This window comes from Phyllostomus discolor, chromosome 9 (genome assembly GCF_004126475.2).
Source record: "Phyllostomus discolor isolate MPI-MPIP mPhyDis1 chromosome 9, mPhyDis1.pri.v3, whole genome shotgun sequence".
In the NCBI taxonomy this organism is placed as follows: Eukaryota; Metazoa; Chordata; class Mammalia; order Chiroptera; family Phyllostomidae; genus Phyllostomus; species Phyllostomus discolor.
The window spans coordinates 54,961,604-54,983,014 of record NC_040911.2 but is presented as its reverse complement, the minus strand read 5'-3'; the positions used below and the strand labels follow the sequence as shown (position 1 = coordinate 54,983,014).

The 21,411-nt window shown below is 43.7% G+C and overlaps 1 protein-coding gene across 1 annotated transcript in view; it reads right to left on the bottom strand.

The window, feature by feature from the left end:
- The window catches only part of CHCHD6 (coiled-coil-helix-coiled-coil-helix domain containing 6), a 341,492-nt gene that overhangs the window by 43,673 nt on the left and 276,408 nt on the right, over positions 1-21,411 (bottom strand). The window contains exon 5 of the mRNA XM_036009395.1: positions 19,880-19,950. Coding sequence (XP_035865288.1) covers positions 19,880-19,950 — 71 coding nt within the window. The remainder of the gene's footprint in view (positions 1-19,879; positions 19,951-21,411) is intronic.

Genomic DNA, 21,411 nt, shown 5'->3' with positions numbered 1-21,411 from the left:
CTTCGAATGCAACAGGACCTTCACTGAGCCCACTGCCCCACCAGTAGCTGGAGTGGCCCTCATCTGCCCACAGCACTGGGGGAGGGGGCAATGAACAAATCTCTAGGAGGCTCATGATCATCCCACCCTCAGTCAAGAGTTTCCCTGCCTTTCAACTCCTCACCCACCTGCCACTGGACCTGGCTGGCCTTCCTGGCCTGGTGTTCAGTCTCCTGATAACTGACTGCACCCATGCCTGGGTATCTGCCCAAACCATTCTAATTGCAGTTGTGTTCCAGTGTCAGAGACAGCCCTGATCCTCCATCTAGAAGTCTCATCACCCTCTACAGCATTATCCTATTTTATCTTCCACATAGCACATTGTATAATGACCTTATTCCGCTACTGACCATTTGTCCATCTCTCTGCCCTGAACACAGGAACCCCTCTGCCTGACTCCCGCTGTAGCCTGGAACATGCCTACACAGAGCCCCTCTGTGTGTAGCCACCAGATGGTGGGCCATTATAGTACTGTAGCAAGTCCTAGGTAGAATTGCCTTCCACCCAACACCATTAACCATTTTCATCTCCCAAATGTGGCCAGTTATCTTTCTAAAACACAAATCTGATCATGCTAATTTTATCCTTAAAAGCATTTTTATGGCTCACCACTGCCTATAGGGTGAATTCCACATTCTTTCATAAGCTCAGAAGGCCCTTTGTATCTGGTACCAACCTGCCTCTTCAGCTGCATCCAAGCCTCATCCTTACCCCCTCAAATATGGGTTTCTCCCCCCGCAGTGCAGGTACTCTACCTTCCTTAAACAGCCCACAGAGAAAGATCCCACCCTGAGTCTCTGTTCACACTGACCACTGACAGCAGGGCCTGCTTGGATCCAGCACAAAGGTGAATTCATCTCTTAAGCCCCAGTGTACCCAGGCAGAACTCATCGCTCCATTGCCTCTGCTCTGAGAGTGCTTTATTCATACACTGCTGTTGTGTGTAATGTTACGTATTGTTATGCAGCATGTATGTAATGCTATGGTGGGTTTCCACTCATTAAATGGGCCCTGGGGATAGAAAGGTGAGTAAAGCAAGTTCCCTGCCCATAAAAAGTCTGTGGTCTAGTAGAATGTGATACTAGAACACAGAAGTGCAAAATGGTGCTATAAGTGGCACCCTAGGGTGTATCCCAGTGACCCCCAGGTTCCAAGGGGCACAAAGGAGGCATTCTATCTTGGGGTGGGCGGTGGGGGGCGGGGAAGGCTGCAAGCAGGGCAGCTTGGGGGAGTGTCTGTGCTCTCCAGTGGAGGCAAAGACTACATCTTACCCATTGTGCACACGTCCTATCTGGTACCGGTCTCAGGAGAGGCTCCAGATTACCATTGTCTAACCCTCTTTACTTTTCAAAAGATTTTATTTATTTATTTTTAGAGAGAGGGGAAGGGAGGGAGGGAGAGAAACATCAATGGTGGTTGCCTCTCACACAGCCCCTACTGGGGACCTAGTCTGCAACCCAGGCATGCGCCCTGACTGGGAATCAAACTGATGACCCTTTGGTTTGCAGGCTGGTGCTCAATCCACTGAGCCACACCAGGCAGGGCTATAATCCTCTTTTTGAAGTGGTTATAAAATACATTTAGAGAGTAAGGTTATATGCAAATACAACCAGGTTCTCCCCAACTCCCTTTTGTAGATGGTGGCTCCAGTCCCAGATCAGGTGCTTTGGGGATCAGGTGCTAGAAGGGGGATGGCCTTCCTGACCTAAGCAGCAGTCAAGAGCAAACCACCAAGAAACTCTTCATGGGAGAAACCTGGTGGCCAGCTGGCTGCCAGCCAGAGGAGGCAGAGACAGAATGCCGAAGCTGATGCAGAGGAAGTAGCCCTTCTAATCCTTGTGATAAAATGGGGAAGAGCGCTGTTACACCACATTACAATCACAAAGTAACACTGTTGCTTTTCCTTAAATATCTTCAGAGGAAGATAAGGGCTCTATAGCTTCCTTACCCCAGTTATCACATTATAATCTCTCATTAAAAATCAGGAAGTCCTTCTCTAGAGCTAACTTAAATTTTCAAACTGCAGTGCAAGGCTCTAGTCCTGCTACAAGTGAGATTTCTGAGGAATGCAGTTACATGCTCTGGCCAACCTTCTCCCTCCAGGAGGCATTTACCTACTCAACACTTCAACTCTTTGGCCTATCTCCCTCTGCAGCCTCCCAATCTCTCTACTGCATGCTAGCATGGCACAGTAGGAAGCACCACGTGCCCAGTATTTGATTTATAATGACACGTACAGAATACAGAACAGAAAACCACTGGCTAATTTCTAAGTTTCCTTTGCTCAATAGCTTCATTCCTGATGCAACCTTTGCATATATCTGCCAGCAAAAGCTATATTGCCTGCCTCAAGGTTCATCTTTCATGACTTCCTTACTACTGTGTGAAATGTTATATCAGCCCTAACCTGGTCAGTAGTACCTGCAGGATCCTGTATGAGTGTGCTGGGCCCTAATTAAGGCAGGTGACGGGGGCCTGGAAGGAAAGGAGCCCATCTTTCCCCAGACCTCCAGCCTTGGAGGAGCTGGGCTTCTGACCCAAGAACCTCAGAATGTCCATTCTGGCTTCATCCAGAATCATATCATATCTGTGTTCACACATCATAACAGATTTCTTCTGAACACAAAAGCTGTAGCTTAAGGACATTTAAAAAACACAGATCTAGTCCAACAGGCCCAGTCTTTGATGGAACAAAAGTTCAAGAAAAGGGCACTAGTGAAAGTTAGAGGCCAAGACTTGACCAGAAAGCAATGCACATGCACACACAAATGCGCACACATATGTACTTACACATGTATATGCACACATGCTCACATATACATTACCTCCTGCATATTCATGTATGTACATGTGCACATGCCCAATCACACACATACTCACATGTACAACCAGGAACACAGTTCCAGGGCCAGTTCTTGCCTCTGTATGGTCACTGTCAGCTGTCAGTTTGAGGATATAATTGTCCTATACTGGGAAGCTCCCTCTCCTTGGGCCCAAACCATCAGCATTCCTTCTCTTATAATTATCTTTATATTCTTACTACATGAGCTATACATACTAATGTATTCTTTAGAAAATTTAAAACACCAGATAAAGATAAATCCCCTTTGACCTTTTTCATAATTCTAAACACGCTGGAACTGCCCAGATGTAACTACTGTGTTCATTTGGAGTGTGTTCTTTCAGACTTTCTTCTCTATATCCAGATAAGTTACGTGTACTTGTAGAACAGATAGTGTGCCAGTGTATGTGTGTACAGTGTACATATACACAATAAACCACAACTTGCTTATTCACCCAAAAAGATGTCTCAGGCATCTTCCCATACCAGTACACAGAGCTCCCACTCATTCTTTTTAACTGCCATTTGCTATTCCAGAGTCAGATGGATAATGCTATCCACTGACCTGTTCATAGGCAGTGAGGCTGTTTCCAATTTCTCACACTTGGAACCAGGGCCACAGTGTCTTCTAGACTGTGTCTGCTTGTGCACACATGGAAGGTCTCTCTAGGGCAAGTCCCCAAAAGGAGAGCTGTGGGGTACTCCCTTCCTTCACGGCTTCAAGTTCAGAGAGTCACTGAATCACTCTATGCATCAAGGACTATATGCTCCTTTGGCTACTGCACTCAAATCTTTTCCTTACTAAAATGTAAGTTTCTATATAATAATACTGTTTACTTAGTACTTATTAAGTGCTTAACAAACTACTCCTGATCCCCTCAAAATGAACTTCGGAAGCAAGGAAAGTGTTCCTCAGAGCAGTTACATCATCTGACACAGGCCACACATCAGGCAGCACCACTGGGACATGCATACTCACTTGTTTGACCTCAAAGTTCCATTCCACATGGGGTCTCCACCCCATACAGAGCACTGCACATGCTGCAGAAGCCTCCACAGAGAAGGTACTTAAATAGTGAACTATTGATTTTTAAATCCCACCCTTAATGTCCATACAACAGGCATCAGCTCATCAGCCCATCCAACACACACTTGGTGGCATCTATCACAGCTAAGCCCTGAACTGGACAGTGAGGGTCCAGAGAAAAATAAGATATTGGATTGACCTCTGGGTAAGACAAACAGTAAGCAGAAAAGATGCTTAAGTTGAATTTTGAACAGTGGGCATAATGTGTAAGGAAAGAAGAGGGAGGGTATTCTAGACAGAACACAGGATGTACAAAGAAACAACTAAGTAGATTTCGTGTTCTGAAATCAGGAACCAAGCACAATATCAGATTTGAAAACTATCTTTAGAACTCATTAGATCCAGGGATGGCAAATAGGTTTCACCTTGAATGTCAACCCCTGGACATTTGATACCAGTTGCTAGAGTGCTACGCTGAAGATCTTGAGGTCATGTCTAGGTTCAGCAGGAGACTGCTGGGATCCACAGTCTGACAGGGTACAGATGGGGGTAGAGGCAAAAAACCAATCTCTCCTCTCCCAGATGACGCGATAGTGCCTTTCTGCAGGAGACCCAAAGTTACTAACCCGCACAACCAGCCTAGGGCTTTGGCCCTAGAGAACACTGTCATCACACATTTTCTTTTTGGACTTTCTATCCCCACATGGTACTCAAACACTACCTCTGTTGGCCTTTTTTCTCTATCTCCATGCATCTTTGTCTTTCTTGCTACAAAACAACAGGACTCTGCCAACATTTGGTGTGGGAGTAAATATCTACAAAGGGCCCTGCTGTTTGGGAAAAATCACATGCACAAACATGCACAGAGTTGTAGGCTGAAATGTAAGAAAATGTTATAGCTCTAGGAAAGTCAGTCAGACTGCTAATCAACAAGTAGCTAATCCTCTGTCCTGTAAATTCCTTGATAGAGAGTAAGCATCCCAGTATAGCAGGAAAGAGCAAGTATTATCTCATGCAGACTTGGTTCAAATCGCACTTTGCTGCCACCTGGTTGTGTCCCTGGGCACTTCTATGGATTATGCACTTAGTCTTTATAAGAGCCTGAGAGAAATGGGCATCACCACTGTCACCATTTTATAGACTAGGAAAATGAGCCTAGTGACTCAGTTTCCACATTTGCAAAATGGGACAATGATGGCCTCTGCTACATGAGCTTATCATGACTAGGAGATCCCAGGTATTGTGTATGTACCTAGCATAACAGCTGTACATGGTGATGGCCAATAATTGCTTTTTTAAAAAGAAACACATTAGCTGAATTTTGAGTTGTTAAATGAATTATTAAGTGGGATTTGATTCGTTAACCTCTCAAAGGGACATGCACACCAGTTTAAACCACATATTTTGGTAAATTTCTGAACAGAAATTTCTCCTTTTAAAAGGTTAGGTAAAATAGAGAAGTAAGAGATAGAAATATGTCAAATTCAAATTAATTTGAACATTTGAAATAAAGAGTTTAGAATGCCACCTGGGGACTTCCAGCCAAGATGGAGGTATAGGTAGATATGCTTTGCCTCCTTGTACAACCAAAAGGACAACAAAAAATTTAAAAACAAAAAATAACCAGAACTGCCAGAAAATTGAACTGTATGGAAGTCCAACAACCAAGGAGTTAAAGAAGAAACAATCACTCAGACTGGTAGGAGGGGCAAAGACAGGCAGCTGGGGTGGAGAGGATATGCGGCAAGGCAGGGGCTGGAAGACCGGGAATGCAAGGTGGCTGTGGGCAGACAGAGCAGTCCCACATTTGTGTGCAGATAAACCAGGATAAACAACGGGGGAGTAAGACACACCATGCAACCCAGGGTTTCAGCACAGAGAAAGAAAGCCTCAAAACCCCTGGCTTTAAAAATCTGTGGGGGTTGTAGTGGCAGTAGAAACTCCCAGCCTGGCAGGAGAGCTCCTTGGAGAGACTCACAGGGTCTTAGAATGTACACAAACCCACACACTCAGGTATCAACACCAGAAGAGCTCAATTTGCTTGTGGGTAGTGGGGAAAGTGACTGAGCTGGCCCAGAGCCAAGCACACAGCATTGTTCCCTCTCTGACCTCTCCAGGTGAGTACCTAAGGCTCTGACCTTTCAGTGTAACAGCTGTACTGAGGAAAAAAAAAAAAAAACAACAACACAGCCCAGATGAAAGAACAGATCAAAACTCTAGAAAAACAACTAAGCAACGAAGAGATAGCCAACATATCAGATGCCAAGTTCAAAACACTGGTAATAAGGATGCTCACAGAAATGGTTGAGTATGGTTGCAAAATGGAGGAAAAAGGGAAGGCTATGCAAAGTGAAATAAAGAAAAACGTACAGGGAATGAACAGTGAGTGGAAGGAAACCAGGACTCAAAGTAACAATTTGGAGCAGAGGGAACACATAAACATTCAGCCATAACAGAATGAAGAAATATGAATTCAAAAAAGTAAAGAGAGTCTTACAAACCTTTGGGACAAACTGAAACACCCCAATATCCAAATTATAGGGGTGCCAGAAGGAGAAGAGGAAGAGCAAGACATTGAAAACTTACTTGAACAAATAATGAAGGAGAACTTCCCCAATCTGGCAAAGGAAGTGGACTTCCAGGAAGTCCAGGAAGCTCAGAGAGCCCCAAAGAAGTTGGATTCAAGGAAGCACACACCAAAGCACAACATAATTACATTACCCAAGATTAAAGATAAGGAGAGAACATGAAAAGCAGCAAGAGCAAAGGAGACAGTTACCTACAAAGGAACTCCCGTAAGACTATCAGCTGATTTCTAAAAAAAAAAAAAAACCTTGCAGGCAAGAAGGGGCTGGGAAGAAGTATTCCAAGTCTGGAAAGGCAAGGACCTACACAGAAAATTACTCTATACAGCAAAGCTATCATTTAGAATGGAAGGGCAGATAAAGGGCTTCCCAGATAAGGTAAGTTAAAGGAGTTCATCATCACCAAGCCCTTATTATATGAAATGTTAAAGGGACTTATCTATGAAAAAGATGATCAAAACTATGAACAGTAAAATGAAAACAAACTTAACTATCAACAACTGAATAAAAAAAAAAAAACCCAATAAGTAAACAACTAGAACAGGAACAGATTCACAGAAATGGAGATCACAGGGAGGGTTATCAACAGGGAGGGGGTGGGGGTAGAATGGGGGGAAGGTACAGGGATAAGAAGCATAAATGGTAGGTACAAAACAGACAGAGGGAGGATAAGAATAGTGTAGGAAATGGAGAAGCCAAAGAACTTATATGTATGACCCCTGGGCATGAACTAAGGTGGAGGGTGGGGGTACAGGGCAGAGGGGAATAAAAGGAAGAAAAAAATGGGGCAATGGTAATAGCATAATCAATAAAACATACTTTAAAAAAAGCAAAAGAAAAATTGAATGCCACCTTATTAGGGGTTCAAATAAATGACCATTGTTTTAATAGGTAATCAATTTGTCATTTGCTCACTAAGTAGATGCAAAGCAGGGAAACTCAAGCCCCTGAAAATAATTGATCCTTCCAGTGGAGTCCAAACCTCTTTCTCATAGTTTATTTAAGAAGCCTCCCTTGCAGATGACGGTGAAAACATACAGCAGCAGCTCAGCTCCAGCAATTCCAGTTGGTCCTGTCCACATTAATCAGGTATCTTTGTATCAAAGTCCTTAGAGCACAATGACTCAGTTACAAGAAATAGTTGATACCCTTCTTCCTTCAACTCAACTGTTCTAACCTCTTTAAGGGCTGGTTCTTTGTGGGGCCAGGGAGGACCGTATAAGTTTCCTGACAGGAAGAAGATGAGACCAGCCCTGAATGAATCCCACAGGAAGAGAACTGAAGGTTGTCATAAAAAAATAGATGTGACACAATAAATACCAAATGTTCCCTGGGGTCTTAATCTCTTCTTTCAGAAAATCTGAATAATTGTACCTGCTGCATTGTTGTGAGGTACATGGGTCTGTATGTGTGCCTGAGTGTGTGTGTGGGGAGAGGGGGGTTGCCCATGCATACATACTTTGAATATTTATTTCTATCCAGACAATAGGATTCTTCCAAAACAAGAGTTCTCAAACTGTGAATGTTGACCTCACCATCAACACCCTTCAGTCATAAGTTCTGTTGACCTTCAACTCAACCAGGCACCTTCTGTGTCCCTGTATCAATGCTGGGCTTGGAAGACTTCAGGAAAGCTTGGTGAGCTCAAGAAAAATTTGGAGTCACCCATGTCATTGTTGTCCAATGCTGTTAACATAACCAGTGTTTGACTCTGCTTTAGTACTTATCGTTTCTTCTACCTGCTATGGCCATTTTCTGCTTGGCAAACTTTAATCATCCCTCAAAAGCTAAGTCAGGACTTCTGCTCCCAGCTACAGTGGAGTAGCTTGTGGGGGAAAAAAAAAACAACAACAACAAAAAAAACAAAACAGAAACAAAGTGAAAAAAAAAACTATACTCTTCTGAGACAAAAATTTTTAAAATCTGCCATAAAAAAATTTGTTTGAAGGCATCTAAGGACTAAGACAAAGTAGAATTTAAGGGCTGATTATGAAAAGAAGGTAACTATAGAAAGGTAAGTGTTCATTCCCTAAGCCATTTTTGCCCTTAGAGTTTTTGCCAATTCTTGGTTCAGGAAAGAAGGCTTAGAGTAGGGCAAACAGTGCCAGCTAAAAAGCAGAAAAGTCAGCAGGGCTTTTGGCAACTTCACAGGACTGTAGAGAAACAACATTCCTTTGGAGGTTGAGGCTGCCAAAGCAGCTAGGATTTGAGGGACCAGGGATCTGGAAGAAGGGAGATAAAAAGAAGTAAGCCGACACTTCGTGGTTTTCCTCTTTTAAAGCATATGTCAAATTCCTGAGCATACTCAATGCAAGACGTTAAAGAGCTAAGCAAAAAGCCACTAAACACAGAGTAGCATTTTCAGAAGTCTCACAGAGCTGAGGAAGCAAAAGTAGAGGAGGAATAAAACAGTGGGGAAAATTACTTTGCTAGGCACAGAGACAGCAGAAATCAAGGTGCTAGGGGGAAGGAAGCTCATGCACCATAGAAACCAGATGACACAGCAGAACTTTAGAGCATGAGCAGTAGGACCCAAAGGTGGCACAAAGGGGTGGAGCCTACCCTGGGAAAAGAATCAGACTGGATAAGGGCTTGGAACCCAGGAAGGCCCAGGAAAGGAGGAGCGCGCCCAGCACCAGGCAGGGATGGAGTGGGGAGGAGAACCCATGAAGTAAGACAGATAGTTTGAAAGAAAGCCTGCTCCTTCCTGAAAACCAAGAAAGTATATGGAGCAAAAAGCAACTGCTACTAGATAAGGCTCCAAGGGACCCTCAGATGACATCAAAATAATAGATGGCAAAATCTAGAATCTCACCAGAGACTAAGAATTTAAAAAAATGAAAAAAGAGCAGATGGAACTTCTAGAGTTGAATAAAATGAAGTAATTGAATTCAATAAATAGGTTTAAGGCAGACTTGACACATTAAAAACAGGATTAGTAAAATGCAATGTTAATAGAGAAAACTCAGGCTATTGCATGGGAATGACAAACGATAGATGAAAAACAGAAAAAAAAAGTGAGATACAGTTATATATGTAACTGAAATTCCAGAGAGGAGAAAAGATAAAATAGGGCAGACTTTTATTTGCAGAGATAATGGCTGAGAAATTTCTGAAATTAACACAAAAAAATCAAACCCCAAGGCATGAAACCCATGGTGGGGGCAGAGAGAGGGGCAGTGGAACTTACACCTAGGCATACCACAGAAAACTGCTAAAAAACCAAAGGCAACAAGAAAATCTGAAAATCAGAGGAAAAAAAGAATTTACAGAAAAGGAGTAATAATATCAACAGATCAATAGCTGACTTCTTCAGGGGGAAAAAACAGAGATCAAATGAGAATGTGAAGGTACCTCCAAAGAACTGAAACAAAGGATTGCTATAATCTTCAAAATGATTTCCAGACAATTAAAAACTTGTAATCAGCAAAGCTGTACTAAAATAAGTAATAAATGAGTCCTTCATTTAGAAGGAAAGTGATTTCAAGGAGAAACTGAAACACATCTGATCAGTTCACTAAGGAGGAGTAGGGAGGGGCCAGGAGAAGGTTGTCCTAAGCAATGGTAAACCTTCTAGGACAGGATTGGCTGAGAAGCTGAATGTCTCCAAAGCTCATAGAATTATGGGCCAGAATATTTAAAATAAAACAAGGGCTCTCTGGTTCTCTGGCTCTCTCTACCTTGAGGAAACCTGCATTTCCCAAAGGACAGTATTTTGGATAGGAAGAAACTCTGGGTATGCAGCCTAGGATGGGGCTGGCCTGGCAGAGGGGTGGCAAGGTTATTCTTCTTTGGGTGTTCTAGAGGGGGTAAGCTCTGAGACAGAAGCCTGCCATTCTTCCAAAACTGCATAGCTTTTATATCCTATGTAGTTTGTAAACTAACCCTATAGAAATAATATAATTAAAAACTAATGGGGAATGATATGAGCACTCAGTTGTTAAAAGAGTTTCGCCTTTAATTGATAGGCTTAAGTGATTAAAGCTGTAAGTGACTAATGTATGTAGAAAGGTGTTATTCCAAAAATTGTGTACCTTTTGAATAAAGACTTCTTTCCTTTATCACCAAACCTTGGTCTCTGGAATTTTGGCTAGAGGGTGGTAGCAGGCAGCAGGACCCCACTTGCTGTTCAGTAACAGCAAGAGTCAGATGACTCTGGTGAGACCCTAGCTTCCTATGGCTGGTCAACGGCAAGAATGGGACTATGGAGTTTCCCAGTCTCCAGGAATTCTTCTGCATGTCCGCTCAAGGCATTGGCTGCCCAAACATGCCTGGCTGGTGAAAAGGAAAATGGGTCTGGGAAGGGACGGACTGTGAAAGAAGGTCCAAGTGAAGACTGCTTTGGGGAAGCCATTGTGTGGGGACCACAGTTTATGAGATTGGTTGGTAGAAGATTTACTGGTGAGTACTCTTTGCAATAATGGAGTGGCAGATACCAGTTTTGTTTGTATGTTCTCCAGTTTCTTGGATTTTTCTGGTTATAGCTTTTGACCTATATATCTGAGCCAATAAAGGCAGTTCTGTGCTGGCTCTTAGAGGGAGCCCCAGTAGGATTTTGGCAGACTGGAGCATGTATTGTCATTATTCAATGTCCAAGGAGGCATTGATTAATTATTGTAATACTATGTGGCCTACAGATGTTTTGGATTGTGAGGAAAGGTGGCCCATGCATGGCTCCCTAAGTTATTGTACCGTTATGCAATTGAAACAGTATTGTCAACATTTAGACAGATGGGATGAAATTAATTATGTCAATGCATTTATGTTGTTGCATAATAGTTTCACTGGGGACAGAGAACCGTTTGATGGTGCATAGAAGAGGCCTCAAAACCTCTCACCACCAGTAAGGTGCAGGAAGGAGAATGAGGAGATAAACTTCATCAATGCTCTGAATCCAGAGGACACAGGGTGGGTAGCAGGAGGAGCTTTCTCACCACCACCCCCTTCACAAGCTACCCCTGAAGTAAAAACCACAGAGCCAACAGCTCCACTCCTATATGACAAGGGATGGGTCTCCACCTCAAAGACCTATCAGGGCACCCAATTTGTCCAGGGAGCCTACTTATCTGGAGCAAGCCAGTTTCCTCTGAGGCAGTATCTCATAGGTAGAATAAATCAACAAGGCCAGCCTGCTGGCTACTTTTGGGCCCATACTCCATTCTCCACTTTAGACTCACTGAATTGGAAGAATTGCAACCCCTCATATAGGGATGACCTTCAGAAAATGGCAGATCTTATCACTTCCATTTTTGCCACTCATCATACAAACTGGGCAAATATACAGCTCCCTTAACTGCAGATGAGAGACAGCTGGTTATAAATTGGGCTACTGAACAACATCTCCACTAAAAGAATCCCAATGGGGCCCCCAACCCAGCTGGGCAATTCCCTTGACAGAGTCTAACTGGAATCCAAATGATGGGGGACTATCTTTCCTGGAACATTACAGAAAGTACATACTGGAAGGGCTTAAGGAAGGTGTACCCAAACAAGAGGGCCTGAATATGATACTGGCTGTTCAACAAAGACCACATGGGGACTCTTCTGAATTTTTAGAGAAGATCAATCAGGCCTATAAGAAGCACAGTGATGCTGATCCACCGGCACCAGAGAATCTGTGGATGGTGAACATGACTTTTATTGGGCAAAGTGCTCTGGATATCAGAAAGAAACTTCAGCATTTAGATGGAGATTAGGAATGAATCTCTTTCAGCTAGTGGACATAGCATTTAAAGTTTATAACACCTGGGAAGACAGGAAGGTAAAGCAGGCCATGCTGTTCTTAGAAACAGGGTGGTGAGACCAAAAAAAGAGACAGGACCCTAAAGGATGGAAGAAACACCCACTAACTGCCAATCAATGTGCATATTGTAAAGAGGAGGGCCACTGTAGAAGGGAATTCCCAAAACTAAAAAAAAGGAAAATGGAAGAGATTAGGTTTGAATTTTTTAGAATATTATATAAATGGAATCATACAGTATATATACTCTTGTGCCTGGCTCATTTGATCAGAAAAATATTTTTGGGATTTATTTATATCATTGTATTGCTTGTATAAATGTGAGACAAGCTAGTAAGCCAGGACAAGTGGAATAGGGAAACTAAGTAGATAGTTAATCTGGCAAGCAGTTTACAATCATCTAGTAAATAAAAAAATCCTATCTTCCCTAAACCAAGGACACTTAGGAGTAAGTGGTTTACACTTCTCTTCCTCCCCATCCAGAGGGTAAATAGCTTAAAACACCCTACTCAGGGAAAGTGGCTAAATTCCAACTAGTGTCATTTGTATTAACCACACCCAAAGACAGATGAAAATCCTGGAAGACTCAAGGTCCTGAACAGCAGCTAGCTGAACAATGGACTGGTCTCTATGATGTCCTGTTGACAAAGCATTCTTCTCTGAAGCTGGTGGGAATCAAGCCCCGGATCCACCACACACTGACAAAATGGGCACGGCCTGAAGAGGACACAGACCCTGCTTCTGTGGTTGATCCTGAAAGGGAAAACTGGACCTGCACTCCTGACGGAGATTTGAAATTCCTCTTCCAGAAAAGGACAGTGACTCCCAACACAGAGTGACAATGTTTCTTTTACTTTATTCATGTGCTTGTAAATCTAAGGGCTTCTAGCTGCCAGATAGTGAATTTGAGTATTATCCTTTCCAGTGTGGAAAAGAATGAGAATTGAAAGTGAATTATGAGTAGATCTGAATGAGTAAAGGTATATAGAAAAGTTGTGAAAGTTCTAAACATGGAGGAAAGGAAACTTCACTCTTGGGTACAGTTATTCTTTGCTTGTTTTTTATTCTTATGGGGACATGGTTGGAACTTTACTGTTTTGGGTACATTGGGAACCCTCTGTCTCTGCTGTTTGGCACTGGGACCTAGAAGAGGTCATCTGTGAAACTGGTTGGAGAGGATGCCTTGGTCATTTTGGACCTAGGAGGGGTCATTTGGTGCCAGTGGGATCTGGCTTGGAGCAAGACAGCATGTCTCTGCCATGAGACTAGGTGATGAGAGGTCATGTCTCTGCCAAGAGACCAGTGGAGGGACTGGTAGGCAACAGAATGCCTCTACCATTGGGTCTCTGTGCCATGGAATGCTGGTCAGTGTGCCAGCTACAGTGAGTGGTCAGGTCTCTGCCAAAGGACCAGTGGAAGCACTGGTAGGCAAGAGAGTGCATCTACCAGTGAAGCTTAGGACCATTTGGGCTCTAAAAAAAGTTGCCTGTGTGACTGGTTAGTGGGACCAGTGGAAAATGAGACAAGATTATAAGGCTAGTTCCAGTCCGCCTTCTTTTGGAACTCTGTCTTTACGTTGGACTTTGCTTTACTTTGGTTTTTGAAGGAAACTGAGGTTTCCCAGGAAAATTTGAAAATTAACATAAAGTGAGAAAGTAAACAATAAAAGGTATAAAGCATGGAAATGCAATCTTGGTGCATATTGGAAGGACAAGGATTTTCCTTCATGCTTTATATTTTTCTCCCTACCTGATCCCTCCAGAATCTGGCATTCTGAAGATGGCATAAAGTTTCTTTGCATAAAACCAACAAGACTAGTTTCCAATGGTGGTTCTGTTAGCTAAGACTTTGACTGGAATATCATGCCTGAAGGAGGCAGGCCTGGACTCTGGTTATTACCAGAAAGCCTTAAGGAACTGAGGTTGACTTTCAAAGCTAACAAAAAAGCCCACTGGAGAAATGGCCTGGTACTGTATCTGGTCCTGTGGTTCATGGCAGTATTTTCAGGGAAGGTATGAATGTTGTTTTCCTAAAAGATGGCAAAGAGGAACCTTAACATACAACAGGAACCTCAAGGATTTAAGGGAAGCAGGTATTTCAGGCAAAGCTGGGTGGTAGGTGTGTGGCTTTGTTTCTGTGCCCTGAAGGGTGGACCAAGACTCAATCTAAAGGTTCCATGTTTGAGGTCCAGCAAAGCAGACTTAAGGATCCTAGGTGATTGATTATTGCTCTTATTGTGTTTATGCAAATGAGCAAGCAAAAATTAAAACTGGACTTAATGCAGTCCCTCTGAGGACAATGGGGGTGATCTTGAGAAAAATTGTGTTATAAGGAAAATCACAGTGTTCAGTGGTGGATGTTGGTCTAGTGCAGCTAACAGTCTTCAAAGTTTTGTTTTCACTTGGAAGTTAAACTGGGTTTGTGACATCATCAGAGATGTTCAATTTACAAGCAAGAAGGATTTGTCAAATTGTCATTGTTTGATATCATTCTGCCCATCAGTAAACAAGTGGATCAGAAAACTATGGTATATTTTCACAATGAAATACTACACAGCAGAAAGAAAGAAGAAGCTCCTACCCTTTGCAACAACATGAATGGAACTGGAAAGCATTATGCTAAGTGAAATAAGCCAGGAGATAAAAGACAAATACCAAATGATCACCTATAAGTGGAACCTAATCAACAAAACAAACAAGTAAACAAAATATAACCAAAGACATTGAAATAAAGAACAAACTGACAGTAACCAGAGGGGAGGAGGGCGGGGATAACAGGGAAAAAAAGGAAGGGTTGTCAAGGAACATGTATGACGTACACATGGACAAGGCCAAAGTGGGATAGGAATGAGGACATGGGGATGGGGATGGGTGGGGTGGGGGGAAGTGGTGGGGGAAAATGGAGACAACTGTACTTGAACAACAAGAAAGAGAGAGAGAGAGAACACCAAGACCAGCAAAAAAAAAAAAAAAAAAAGAGGAAAGAATAAATGGTTTGTACTTCTCCTTCACAACCAGAGGGTAAATAGCTTAAATCACTCTACTCAGGGAGATAACAGAAATCCAATTACTGCCATTTGCCAATCACATTCAAGGACAGATGAAGTTAAGGGAATAAATTTCATTTTGGCACATCAGCATAAAACTGACAAATATTGTATTGAGATTCTCCCCTACGACCTCCCTTAAAGTCTCAGCCTTTAAAACAACTCAAAACAAAGGTCCTGGTGCACACTGTTTCTTCTAGGAGCACACCCATTCCTTTGTCCCCCACCCCTCTTCTTCTCTCACAGGCAGGCATCTCCTAAATTTTAAGGGACCCCATGAGACTTGCAGCCAGGAAGCAATGGGGAGAGGCAGTTCATCTCAGGCTAACCCCCTGAACCTGTCTCCTAGGCCCCCTTCTGTCTGACTTCCCAGTGAGCTAAAGCAGCACTAACTAGGTTCATTTCTTTTCTATAGCATTTCTAGAGAGCCAAGGCAGCCCTGACTAGGCTCTCCCCTTGCTTCCTTGTTTCACTGTCCCCAGCTTTAAAAAACATACTTTTAAAATCACCTGGGCTCATGTTGTGAAATGTTTCCTAAACAAAGTCAAGAGTAGTGGCTGGCCCTAGGCAGAACTGCTCAGGGCCAGATCCCCTTCCTGGTTACAATAGCAGACACTTTATACATGTGTGTTAAATAAATATGTGAATACATGGACATTAATTGACCATGTAAATAACCATTCAGTTTACTCAAAGTTGTTAAAAGATGCTCACTGTCTTGGAAGAAAACTCTCCAATATTATTGCCGACAGCAGTTGGCACTAATTCCTGTGGTATTTACAATGCAATTTACAACTCTTTGCTAACCCAAGAAATCTCCCAGTCAAGGATTCTAGCCCCACCCCCAGTGTTTAAATACAAAAAAAATTTAACTCTACACTATTTACTGTTTACTTTGGTAAAAGATAAAATGTTTTCTTAGGTAAACTCTATTTACTACATCTACTCTATCTATGCCAAGCTAGGTGCTATAAAAGTGATTCGAATGACTGCCGTTATTAGTAATGGTCTATGGATGAGAAAAGGGCCCCATAGCACACCTAACAAACTCAAGGGAGGCCTGCATGGCAGGCCTTACAAACTGAGAGACCAAAAGTAACCACATAATGTTACTGGAGCAAAAGGAATTAGACATTAAGCTCAACAAATTGAGAGAATGAGCCTGTTTGCTTCACCAGGAAGATACAGTTTACACCTCAGGGGATCATAGCATTTCTCCATCAAGGACATTAACTAGCCTCCATTCCCCACTCTGGTATGGAATTGTTAGGGGGTGCAGGAGGTGGTACTTGACTAAAGAGGCCTGTCAGTCTAACTAGGGGGTATAAACCTGTCAAAAGCATGTGAAAACTTGGAAGTTTATTGCTTCTTTTGAAAAACCACCTGTTCTGTCCCAAGACCAAGCTAATATAAACCCAGGAGCACAAAGAAATGCTCCCCCTCGTGTGCCCCACCACCCCACCCCAACCCAGTAACACACTCATTCCATGCATTCATGCATTCTTTCTCTCCTGGAGCAAGTGAACATGTGGGTCTAGCTGCTATTGAGGCCTGTGGCAGACTGTGCAGCCTCAAAAGACTAAGCTTAATATGAAGCTGAAACTCTAGACATTGGCTTTTGTTTTGGCCTTGCTAAGGACACAGCTGGACTTTTTCCATGGTGGGACAAACAGAGATGGAACACTGGAAACCCAATGGGCAGCTTTGTTTCCACCTGAATAAACCATGCCATAACACAATCTCCTGTGCATGGGTCCTCTGAATATTTTCCTCACAATCCTGTGGAAAAGCCTCCTTTCCACTAAAAAACAATACGATGGGTTGTCTATTAAAATTGCTGACTAAAAGTGGGTCCAGGTAGATAGTTAAGTCTTAGGCTGGCCTGTACATTCCTTGACAAAGGTCAGTCTTCACCTTAAGTGAGCCTATGGTCTTTTTGCGTCTAAGAACATACCTTTGAAATGTCAGAGGAATCTCCTTTTCCAGGAGATTCCATGCATTGTGTCCAATACAGACGCAGTTCTGCTTAGTTTAGGGTGAACATCATAGGAAGGTCTGAGGGGTTCCTGTGGGGAAGAGACAGCCAGGCCTTGTGCTCTGTGTCTTTTGGGTGGATATGGTGTCCATGGACCTGGTAGACCTTCTTCATAAAGTAACCAGAGGCTCTGACCAACTCTCTTCTCCTCCTTCAAGGGTCTGTCCCTTTCAAGGGCTAGTCAGGGTGACTTCCAAGCAAACCAGTCACAGTACAGAGTGCTGAGTGTTTGTGGCTGACACCATAAGAAGGAAACAGGAGGTCTGGATGACTGGGAGGTGATACATTGCTTGTGAAAACAGCTGCTGATGAAAGACATGTGAGAAGCCAGGAGGGGCAGGGGCAGATGTACATGCAGCACAGGCCTAGGATGTACACAGGACACTGGAAGCTGGGGTGAAACACGGCCAGCTTGTGGGGAAGCTGACTCAAGAGCCAGTTTGGGAAAGAGAAAACAGTTATCTTGGAAGAGTTCAAGTCCTGCAGTAGTAATAGGAGACTCGGAAGAGGAACTTCCCAGTGGGCAGATGGAGATGAGGAAAGGCTTGCGCCTTCCCATTGGGGCCCCACAGAGCCTGGGTCCGAGTGAGTGCCATGAGCTATGTGGACCCCGAGGAATGAAATCTTCAGCTGCCTTAGCAGGATGTGTAGGCCACACCACACACAGAAGCTCCTGTTCTCCCAGAGAGGGCCCATGTGGCTCACCTGGGGCTGACAAATACTCAGAATCACAATCAGTGAGAGCAAGAGGTTGGAAAGCAGTCACACCTCAGAGGTGGATAGTTGACAACCACCTGAGTAATGTAACTCCTAGAAAGGGCAAAATTGAGTTAGCTCCTCACCCTGGCCCACCCCCTGAAGTGTCTGTGGGTCAGTGATGCCAATTCCACATTCTGGTCTCATCATGAACCAACTGCTGAGGGGGAGAAGCTCTAGGGAGAGGCCAGGCAGCTGGGTAGTCACTGACCATGCATTTTGTCACATGCCATGTGGCCCACAGTCCTGAGAGTTAGGTCTTCTGGCTTCCTGGTCCCTAGCTTAGTGAATTTGACCCTACTGCCATATTCTTTCTCATCCTCATATCTTCTAAAGGCAAAGGGGAGCTAGCATGAGTATATTTTTAATCTGAGTGAAGGATTGGTTATTTGTTTGCAACATCCCTGACAATGACTTACTTACTAAGCATAGTACTAACTGATAGGTGCTCTTTAGGCACTTCAACCATATGCTCTCATTTACTATTGTTGGTTCCATTTCACAGATGGAGAACTGAAGCTAGAGTGGTTGTCCACAGTCACATGTGGTTACCTACAGGGCTGGGTCAAGACTAGCTGAGACAGCTATGAAGCCACTATTCTTCACTATTTGTCTTTGCATTTTCCCTGTCCCTTGAAGGTCTCCTCTGCACCTAAGATGATCAGCAGGATGCAGCCAAGAGCCTGCCTGGGCTTTGGAGTCAGGGTGACCTGGAATCAGACCTTAGCCCTGCTTCTGATTGGCTCTGTACTCTTGGGCAAGTCACTTAACTTCTCTGGTTTCCTTATCTACAAAACTTAGAGGAACGAACCCTTTAAAGCTTTGAGTGAGATACCATGTAGAAAGTAGGCCTGTGATGTCAACTATGTTGGTATAGTGTGACTTAACATCCAAACCTGTAGAGAATTTTTTTTTATGAGTTTATTTGAGCCAAACTGATGACAGCTGTCATGAAGCAAACTCTCAAAGAATTGAGAAAAATGCTCTGGAGAATGGCAGTTTTGCAGCTTATTTTATACACTAGCATCAAAGGAGGAGATATAAGAAGGGTTACATGAGAAGGGGGCAGGAGAAAGCAAAGCAAAGAAATCTCTGGGACCAGATAAAAAAGTAAACCAGAGAGACACATACTTGTTTTACATTGGTGGGTACAGTATTAGTTAATAATTAACATTTACACCACATAGTGATGGTATGTGAGGGAACAAGAGAATAATGTGGGGTTCTGTGGTCTACTTTGGTGCAGTAAGTTGTACAGGAACACAACAGATGGGGGACAGAATGCTGCTCTCAGCAGCACCATGTGACTGGAGTGAACCATCAGTATCCCTAGCCCCAGTCCTTTTGGAAGTAAAACAGGGGCTACCTTGAATGTCAGCATACAAGAGGTTATGGTACAGGGCCAGTCACCCAGGGGTGCCTACAGGGAATAGACCACCTCCACCTCCTGAAAATCACCTCCAGGAATGGGAGATAAGCAGCATCCCTTCCTTGACTTTCCTGGGGGCCTCATGGCCAGCTCCTGGGCTGGCTCACAGGACACTTGGCCTGAAATAGCCCAGTGAGTCTGCTGCAGTCACACTCCCATTTGCCAGGTTGCTAGGGAATAAGTAAGAGATCATGTGGCCAATTACAGATGACCAATGGCTGCCTCAGATCTAGGTGAGAGAACTGAGTAACAGATGGTCTTCTGTGTTATTAGAGAAATTTGAAATTAGGCAGGTGGCTCCGGGTTTCAAGTCATGTATGGGAATTTTTTTTTTTACAAATACAGGCTAAGTTTATGAAGAATAATAAACAAATTCTTACTTTATTGTGCCCTCCATTTTTGAAGCTGCCTCATGGAATTGCTGTGAAGATAGTTTATACATCTCAGCATTCTACAAAGAGAAAACACAACTGGTTACCAAAGTCTACAATTTCCCTCTGGCCCCTTCAAGAAAATTGACAGATGTTAATTTCTTGATCATCATCAAAGCAGACTGGTAGTTGATCCACAGCTTGTGTCTAGCTCCCACTCTGGACCAACCATAGTTACAGAATTCCATAGGAGCAAAGGATAGAAGGACATGGATCCTCTAGTGCACAGGTGGCAAACAAAAGGCCCACAGACCAAATCTGGCCCTCCATCTTGTTTTATCCTGTCCAGCACCTTGTTTCTACCCAGCGGCAGTGCCGAGCTCCTTGCCCCTAGTTAAGGAATAGTTACATTTATACAGCCCTAAAATTACATTTGGCCCTTTGAAGGCAACTGTGAGGCTGATGTGGCTCCCAGTGAAAATGAGTTTGATGCCACTGCTCTAGTGCATGGGTCAGCAATCCACCACCCACCTGCCACCTCACCTGCCACCTGTTTTGGTAAATTAAGTTATATTGGAAAATGGTCATACTCAGGATTTGTTTACACATTGTTTATAGTTGCTTCTGTGCTGCAATGGCCGAGTTTAGTGGTTGCAAAAGAGACTGTAGGGCCCATAGAGCCTAAATTATTTACCATCTTTAAAGAAAAAGTTTGCTGAGTCTGAATCTAGTTCAAGCCTTATTTTATAAGTAGAGTCTGTTGCTCAGAGAGTTGAAGCAGCTAACCCAAAGTCACACAGCAAGTGGCTGTGTCATGGCTGTAGCCCAGATGTCTGATCCCGAGTCAGGCATGAATTCTGCTGCCTGCCAAGACCAAGGTGCTTCTTGGCATGGTGAATGTCCAGCCAGAGCCTTGCAGGGTGGTTCCAAAGGCACACACATCCTTCCTGAGGTTGCCTAGTGAGTGAACATGTAAAGAAACAGGCTTGTGTGGGTACAGCCAAGTTTGCAACAAGGTAGAGTTAGATTGAACTCTAGGGGCCACCAAAGTGTGACTCTGGGCCACTTCACCTCTTTGTGCCTCAGAAACAAATTGCTCCAGGCCACACAGGCCCAGAATCCAGCACTCTCCACTTATTTCCCCAAGGAGTCCAAAAGAAATGTACCAGCTATCTCCACCTGCCACCATTGCTTTTTGCAGAGAACCATGAGGCTTGTGACTAGTAGAATGGCTTGCAGAAAACAGTCTTAAGGATGAAATCACCTAGAGGACTGCCCAGGACAGGGTTGGCAGTCAGACCTCCCCAGAGAGGATGGCAAGATAGCAGTCAGATAGCCTGACTTGAGGGGAATGAACCTCTCCTTAGATGGGACAAAGAAGGTGGCAAGTGCCCAGATCAGAGCCAGGCAGGGAAAGCACCCTGCTCCATCACCCATATTCAGGGAAGGTAACCAAGGTGGGGAAGGAAGCATCTTTCCTAGGACCAACAGGACATCAAAGGTGGAGTATGGACACAAACAGGCCCTTATCCCCATGCCTG